This window comes from Mandrillus leucophaeus, unplaced genomic scaffold (assembly GCF_000951045.1).
Source record: "Mandrillus leucophaeus isolate KB7577 unplaced genomic scaffold, Mleu.le_1.0 Scaffold40, whole genome shotgun sequence".
NCBI classification, from domain to species: Eukaryota; Metazoa; Chordata; class Mammalia; order Primates; family Cercopithecidae; genus Mandrillus; species Mandrillus leucophaeus.
Window position 1 is genome coordinate 4,692,865 of NW_012104254.1, and position 8,728 is coordinate 4,701,592.

The 8,728-nt window shown below is 39.0% G+C and overlaps 1 protein-coding gene across 1 annotated transcript in view; it reads left to right on the top strand.

Annotated features, from left to right (window-relative positions):
- CIR1 (corepressor interacting with RBPJ, 1) overlaps nucleotides 1-4,495 on the top strand; it is a 64,521-nt gene extending 60,026 nt beyond the window's left edge. The window contains exons 9-10 of the mRNA XM_011991888.1: nucleotides 1,472-1,557; nucleotides 3,356-4,495. Of these exons, the coding sequence (XP_011847278.1) occupies nucleotides 1,472-1,557; nucleotides 3,356-4,004 (735 nt within the window). The 3' untranslated portion in view covers nucleotides 4,005-4,495. The remainder of the gene's footprint in view (nucleotides 1-1,471; nucleotides 1,558-3,355) is intronic.
- The last annotated feature ends 4,233 nt before the right edge of the window (nucleotides 4,496-8,728 follow it).

Genomic DNA, 8,728 nt, shown 5'->3' on the forward strand with positions numbered 1-8,728 from the left:
GCGCGCATGTGTGATTAGCAACCACATGGCAATGTATTCAGTATTGTTATTTGACAAATAAGGATGAGGAATTTTGATTTGGAAATGAGGATAATAAATTTCTCATGTGCCTTTAAAAATATATCTTTTAAATGAACTCTTACTGAGAGAATAACTACTAAAAATTAAATTGTAGTTTTTTATTATAATATTTTGCTTTGATTTTATATTAAAAACTGCCAACCAGATAACATCTAAATGTATCTTTTTCAATATGACAAAGTTACATAAGAAGACTCCCCTTGCACGTAAAGAAAAATGCAATTATTTTCTATTCTGAATCTCCAGACTGCTGTTTTAGAAAATCATATCTGATTATTTGCTCAGCAGAAGATTATTGAGTTGATTTAGCTGTGATTTTACTTAACAAAGCTTCAACTGCATTCCTACTGTGGAGTCCGAAAAAGGTAGAGAGATATAAATGATATATTCAAACTGTGATTTTTGTGAACAGGGCCATCGATGCACCCCTCGGAGCTAATAGCGGAGATGAGAAACAGTGGGTTTGCACTGAAACGAAATGTACTGGGGAGAAACTTGACCGCAAATGATCCATCACAGGTAATGATCTTTTTATCAGTAAGCTGAAAATGTCTATAAATCTAAATGTGATTGCTTGTGAATTGCTACTTAATGTTTTCCAATATGCATATATCCATAGGAAAGTAAGATAGAGCAAAGCAAATACCCAAAATGTATTTTGATTTGGCTTTATTATTTCAACCTAAATGAGAAATTGTTTACAAACCTGTATTTTAATAAATGAAACTGCTCCTCTGAGTTTATGTGGATAAAATATCTAACTGAACTGGTGATGAGGCTGTTGGTTTTTCCTTCCTGCTAAATTATCCCTGATATGACATTAAATAGAACCAGTGGTTAGAAGTAGGTAAAAACCCCTAAAAATCGTAGAAAATATTTTAAACTTATTTATTTTATTAAACTATACATAGGTCCAGAAAATGATTGAGTTTGAAGGGTTATATTATTATATATTTGATAATGTGCTGTTGAAATTATAAAGGCTAAAATTGTGGCTATTTTGACCTGCCTTTAAAACTCATAATCTTATTTTTTATATTTCATTAAATTAAAAATAAAGTATTTAAACTGGCAAGTGTTAACATTCAAGAGATAGAGAATGGAAGTCATGCTCTAAACATTTTCTCTGTGTGTGTCTATCATCCTTTTCCTGGAAGAGTTTCCTGATGCTGGCAAAGCAGTCATGTTAACCTCTTAGTGCTGTATGATCCACTTCGGCAGGGAGACTACAAAAAAAAATGTTTAATTCCCTCCCATTTCCCAATCCAAAATACCATACTCATCTACAGTGTGTCCCTGATACAAAACTTATTTATAAATGTTTTCTTTTTTATCTTATAACTACATTGTCTTGAAATCTAGCAATTTAATGATGTCTTTGTTGACTCAGGAGTATGTTGCAAGTGAGGGTGAAGAAGATCCAGAAGTTGAATTTTTAAAGTCACTAACAACCAAACAAAAACAGAAACTTCTCAGGTAATTTAAAAGTGTATATTTAATATATTTATTTTTTCCTTAGTATTCATCTCAGTATCGTATACAACTCTGATCCTAGGAGCTCATGAAGGTACTTAAACCGTGTATCACATTTATTGATTATTCTTCACCCATAGCTAATACAATTTTGTCTGTCTTTTCAGTAACATGGAAATTGTATACTCAGATGTAAGATTATATACTCAGATTATACCACAAAACTATTGCACTTTTCAGAACGTTTTAGAATTATACTTATTTATAACTTTTACTTTTCAAAATAGATTTGTATGTATCTTCGCACGCAATTTGTTCTTAGGAAACATTTTTGGCCTTTTTTTTTTAATGTTTTGTAAAATCTTATGAGAATGCAGAAAGAATGCTTAAATTTAAGGTAAACGTGAATTTTGTTAAACAGACTACCTCCGAATTAAAGAATCCAAGAAATGTCTGCTGAGTCCAATAGAGGGAGCTCATGATGCTTTCAGTATGTAGAGTTTTGAGAATGGCTAGACAGAACCTAGAGACTTATTTTCAGAGTAACTCAAACATACCATATAAATAAGTTATGCCTCCGAGAATGTGAAGTACTCTTTAGAAATTCAGAACGTTTTAATAGGATTGTCCTAATTATTTATAAAACTAAACAATTGCCGGGCGCGGTGGCTCAAGCCTGTAATCCCAGCACTTTAGGAAGCCGAGACGAGCAGATCACGAGGTCAGGAGATCGAGACCATCCTGGCTAACACGGTGAAACCCCGTCTCTACTAAAAAATACAAAAAACTAGCCGAGCGAGGTGGTGGGCGCCTGTAGTCCCAGCTACTCGGGAGGCTGAGGCAGGAGAATGGCGTAAACCCGGGAGGCGGAGCTTGCAGTGAGCTGAGATCTGGCCACTGCACTCCAGCCTGGGCGACAGAGCGAGACTCCGTCTCAAAAAAATAAATAAATAAAAATAAACAATTGTTGAAAACAAGTATTAACTATATTATTTTATAAAAGTAATATTTCAAAAGTTTAATGTGTACTTTTAGAATTTCTGGAGAATATTCTCGAATTTTGATAATGTAATGTTGATTAATATTTACATACTATAAAATAGTACATAAAATTAATTTTTCATCTGATTATAGCTGTGTATTTGCTTTTATAGTAGTTCCAACTGATGTTACACACCTTTCACAGACTTTCTTTAGGATGACCATTTAGAGTTCTATATAATTTCATATCAGTAAGAATTTAACACAAAAGTAGTCATTACTATTGAAGTATAGTCAGAAAATTGGCTTGATGCATTTTTTTTAATTTAATGTATACATGCTTTGAATAATTTTAAAGGAAGAAAATGAGTTGTCATTTAGTAAACAATGCGTTCATATATGGATACGAGTTTTTTGTTTTGTTTTGTTTTTAAGACAGAGTCTCACTCTGTTGCCCATGCTAGAGTGCAGTGGCATGATTTTGACTCACTGCAACCTCTGCCTCCCAGGTTTAAGCAATTCTCCTGCCTCAGCCTCCTGAGTAGCTGGGATTACAGGCATGTGCCACCATGCCCAGATAATTTTTGTATTTTTACTAGAGATGGGGTTTCACCATGTTAGTCTGGTCTCGAACTCCTGACCTTGTGATCCGCTCGCCTTGGCCTCCCAAAGTGCTGGAATTACAGGCGTGAGCCGCTGCATCCTGCCATGGATACGATTTTTAATAACTTCTAAGAAAATATATTGTTTTTTCATAACTTACAGTTGATGAAATAGCTATTTTTCACACAGTCTGTTACTGTTTGTTTCCCAATTACAGGAAATTAGATCGACTGGAGAAGAGAAAAAAGAAAAAAGATAGAAAAAAGAAAAAGTTTCAGAAGAGCAGAAGTAAGCACAAAAAACATAAGTCCTCTTCTTCCTCCTCTTCCTCCTCCTCCTCCTCCTCTTCCTCTACTGAGACTTCAGAAAGCAGTAGTGAGAGTGAGAGTGACAATAAAGAAAAAAAAATAGAAAGGAAGAAAAGAAAGAAGAGCAAGTGTTCAGGGCATAACAACAGTGATTCTGAAGAGAAGGACAAGTCTAAGAAGAGAAAACTTCATGAAGAACTTTCTAGCAGTCACCATAACCGGGAAAAAGCCAAGGAAAAGCCCAGATTCTTAAAACTCGAGAGTTCTAGGGAGAACAGCAAATGGAGCCATTCCGATTCTGACAAAAAGTCCAGAAGCCGTCATCATAGCCCAGAGAAGAGAGGCTCTGAAAGAAAGGAGGGGAGCAGCAGAAGCCATGGCAGGGAGGAAAGGAGCAGGAGAAGCCGGAGCAGAAGTCCTGGTAGTTACAAGCAAAGGGAGATAAGAAAACGGCCACAGCGAAGTCCCAGTGCAGAGCAAAGCAGAAGAAATGACACCAGAAGCCATGGCACAGATGTATACAGAGGAGAAAAAATGTACAGGAGATATGCATACTAAAGTGACACAGAATGAGGCAGAAGTAGAGAAGAAAGACTGTATGTGACAATTACCTGGGAATAAAAATATCTCCACTTTTTTATTGAATACTTATAGCAAGGGCTAAATTATGTACTATTGTCTTTCTAATAAAGCTCAATTTTAATTTTTCATCTCTGTAAACTGTCAAGTACAAAACTACATGAGTACTATAAGAATGAATTTTGCAAATATTTGTAAGTAAGCTATTTTGGGGCTGTAGAAATATTTTCTGTTGGTAACTGTTTCTTGTGCCCCATACCAGATAAAAACCGCATATAGAACTCTGTGACATTTTCTTTGTTCTGAAACATTGTTAAAAGAATGACAGTACATTGAATGGGTATAATTTAATTTTTTCAATTCAAATTTGTTATTCAAGGATTTGAATTTGCTTGAAGTGAATTGTAATCATTATCCAAATTCACTAATATAAATTAAACAATGGATTAATAAATCTTTAAGACTTTTAAGCCCCCTTAACATTTTGTTCTATAGAATAAGCTGTTTACATTTGGATAATACTAGTTTTTTGTGCAGGTATACAAGTTACCTCAAACTTAAAACAGTCCAGCTGGGCCAGGCACGGTGGCTTACGCCTGTAATCCCAGCACTTTGGGAGGCCCAGGCGGGCAGATCACCTGAGGTCAGGAGTTCGAGACCAGCCTGGCCAACATGGTGAAACTGCGTGTCTACTAAAAATACCAAAAATTAGCCGGGCATGGTGGCACTCGCTGTAGTCCCAGCTATTCGGGAGTTTGAGGCAGGATATTCGCTTGTACCCGGGAGGTGGATGTTGCAGTGAGCCGAGATTATGCCACTGCACTCCAGCATGGGCGACAGAGTGAGACTCCATCTTAAGAAAAAAAAAAATTAGGCATGGCGGCATGCACCTGTAATCCCAGCTACTCAAGAGGCTGAGGTGGGAGAACCGCTTGAACCCAAGAGGAGGAGGTTGCAGTGAGCCAAGATCGCGTCACTGCACTCCAGCCTGGGTGATGGAGCAAGACTCCCATCTCAAAAACAAAACAAAAAACAAAAAACAATCCAACTGTATTAGCTTAACAGTTCTAGAGGTCATAAGTTTGACATGGGTCTCACTGGGCTAAAGTCAAGGTGTCAGTAGAATTGTGTTTCTTCTAGAGGCTCAAGGGGAAAATATGTTTGCTTGCCTGTTCCAGCTTCTAGATGCTGCCTGCATTTCTTGGCTCCTGGCCCCCTTCCTCCATTTTCAAAGCTAACAAAGAGGAGTCAAGTCCTTCTCAAATCTAATCATTCTGACACTTTGACATTCTGCATCCCTCTTCCAATTTTAAGTACCTTGTGATTACATCGGGCCCACCTGAAGAATCATGCAATAATCTCCCAATTGTAAGATCGATGTTAATTCTATCTGCAACTTTAATTCCCCTTTTCTTCGTAATGTAACATATTCACAGGTTCCAGGGGTTAGGATATGTACATCTATGAGGGACTATTATTCTGCCTTCCACAAATGGCCCTTCTATTACTGTCTTACAACTATTAAAGATTTTACTTCATACCTGGTTGATCCTGCCAGTGGTCGGCGGCGGGGGGCAAGGGGTAGATTTTCAAATGAAACAAACTACTTTGATATTTCACCAGTATAGGTATATAAGGCATATTTAAATTTAGCTGCAAATTTTCCCTTGTGTTTCAAAGGATATGGTAAGGGAAAACTATAGAAAGAACTGGTACAAATCACAAGTAACACAGTTCCAAAAAACTTCACATCTTGGACACAAGTATTTTTGTTATCAGTGTTCTATATTTTTTAACCATCTGCTAATTAATACCAAACAAATATTGATTAGATGGTTTCGATAGTTGGCAGTCACAATTTCATAAATTCTGCAAGAGAGTAACATTTTAAAGAAGTAAAACCACATCATCTGATATATATGTCTTTGCCTTGTCTGTGCACACACAGAAACAAATGTCCTCTAAGAAAAACTAAGTGAAGAGGTAAACAACCCTTGATTATTTAGATTTTTAAGACGAAGGGGGGAGGAACTTGAATTCCTTCCACAGTATTGTTTAATAACTTATAGCGCACCTCAAAGATCCCTTCACTAAAAAAAAAAAAAAAAAAAAAACCAAAAAAAACCATGCATTTGAAGTTGATAAAGACTGCTAATTTACACCTTGAGTTCATCAGTGTTGCAGTGATTATTTTCTATCTTCTGCCTTTTTAGACTTTATAATTTTTATAATGTCAAAACCTATGCAATACTACCTTAAAGGGTTTCTGAAGCAATATAGTGTTCATGAAGAGAAATGCTGAAATGCCTCCTGTAATTAAAAATGAATTAAATATGTTATTTCTTACACTTTCTCATTTGACTCACACACCGTGGTCCACTTTTTTAATGCAGATGAGGTTGCTCAGGCTGGTCTTGAACTCCAGAGCTCAAGCAATCTGCCTGCCTCAGCCTCCCAAAGTGCTGGGATTATAGGCGTGAACCACCATGCCTAGCCAATGTGGTCCACTTTTAACTTTATAAAGTGACTGAGATTTTTTTAGTTTCTGATTTAATTATCCTTATTGTTAGGATTGAGAAACTAGAAAGTACTGCCAAAAGCTCCAATATTTTTACCCATCTAATTCTGAGAAAAAATTTCCATGTAGTTATGGAAGATGTTGATTTTCTGTCTGGCTTTCAGCCTTGGTCACCCAAGGGTGCTCCACAGCCCTAATGAACTACCATTCTAACTTTGTAAACTTAAAAACGGAAGAGAGGCATTTTCACACAAAATCATACCATGATAACAAACAGCTTTCAAGAGGCTTAGCTAATGTGTTCCACATACCCTAATGATGGGGAAAATAATTGGAAGTTACTTTTAAAATAAAAATATTGGACATGTAATTCTACTTTTGCTTTTTGAAATATAAGGTAGAAACCAAGGAGATGAACCTCATAAGATAAACCTCATAATAAAAGGAATGTCTAGTATGTGTAGAGATTCCTCTCAGTACCTAAAACCCAAGAAGAATCTTCCACGTTTAATGAATCTATGACTTAAGAACCCAAACAAAAGTCCTCAACGGGGATATTTTTTAGAAGACCAGCCTGGTGAAATTTGTCATTCTTACCTTAATAGAGAAGTTCCCTTAAAGAAATCTTGGCAGACTTACACGTTTCTTATTTATCCATGAGCCTGGAACTGCACGCGCATAGGACACATTTTGGAGGCATTTCTCCCTCTGCCTCCGCAGGGACTTTTCTCCTAACCTAACATTTAACATAACACTAGCAAATTAATTCCTGTAGGAGGTGCTGTCGATTTATAAATAACCAAGAAATATCAAGTTGCTAGGTTAGAACTTGTTTATCTGAACGTCTCCGTGGTAAATTAGTCATAATTTATTTTAATAAAGGCCAAAATGGGCAGAGGTTTCTGCAGCATAGTGGCAGGTCTGCTTACCTTGCATTATGAAGCGGAGATCTTGTTTTGAACCATAGGGCTGTAATCTTAAGAAAGCTTTTCATCCGAAAGGCTTGGAGAGACCTTTCTTGCTGTTCTTCCATGAGACTGCTTGCTCATAGTGAATCAAATCATTCCACGCTGCTGGGAGCAGGCGTTTCCCAGTTTTAATCACCGAACATTTGGTATGCTTTGGCATTGAAGCTCAAACAGTTCAAAATCCACCTGAGCCATTTCACTCTTCTCCTTACCTAATGACCACTGGGCCAAGACGCTGGTGGAGGCGGCTGCGGAGGGCCGCAGCTCCACACTCCGGTCCTAAGACCAGGAAGAAAGTAGCACTTTTAGCTTCAGCAGCTGAATGATATTTAAAAATCGTATTTAGGTTTTCTGAAAAAGAAAACCTCTACTATAGTTGTCATTTCTTGAAAAGAGATAAAAGCATGCAATACCTGCAGGCCTTGGGAGCATTCTCTGATCAAAAAGGCAAAAGGCCTTTAAAAAGTTGTGAGGAACAAGTCAGACCGGGGAAACTAAGGTTTGGGAAAGCGGGGGCTGCTGAGAGCTCTCCTACCTGATCGAGGCTCCTAAAATCCGGTTCCTGATGACGGGAAAGGAAGAGGTAACTCCACAGCACCTTCCCCCTTTCTCCTCCCTTCACGCCACACTTAACATCACCCCCAGAATGCCCAGAATGTAACAATAATGACGAAGATGTGCAAGATGAACGCGGAGAGCTGCCTGGAATGAAAAGAAACGCACCCTCCGGCCCAAGCTGCCCCGGAGTCGCCTTTCTCCAGTCCCTCTGGCTTGAAGGGCTTTGCGAGGGGGTGGACAGAAGTGGAGGTCCGAGGGTTCCTGGACTGATAGAGCAGGGCTTCCCAGGAGGACGTCGCCCTAAACCTAAAGGAAGCCAGAATGGGGCGTGGGGTAGGGTGACGGGATGAATCCTGGCTGGGGTCGCCCCTTCCCATCTCGAGGCGACGCCCCTCTGCGTGCTCTGGTGGTTTCCTTCTCTGGATGCGCGTCTGGCAACCTTGCGAAAACACCCCAAACCGAAATGGGGAGGCCGAGAATGAGGGGGCGCACACCCTTCCTAGCAGATGCGCCTCCGGCGCCAGGAGGCCGCCGGACACCCGACCCACAAGGTGCGGGGGGGAATGGTCGGGGCCGGCCCTCTGCGCGGCTCCCTGGCCCCCCGTTGGCCCAAGCCACCCCCTAGAAGCAATTCTCAGGCCTTTCCGCTGGGGGCCCGC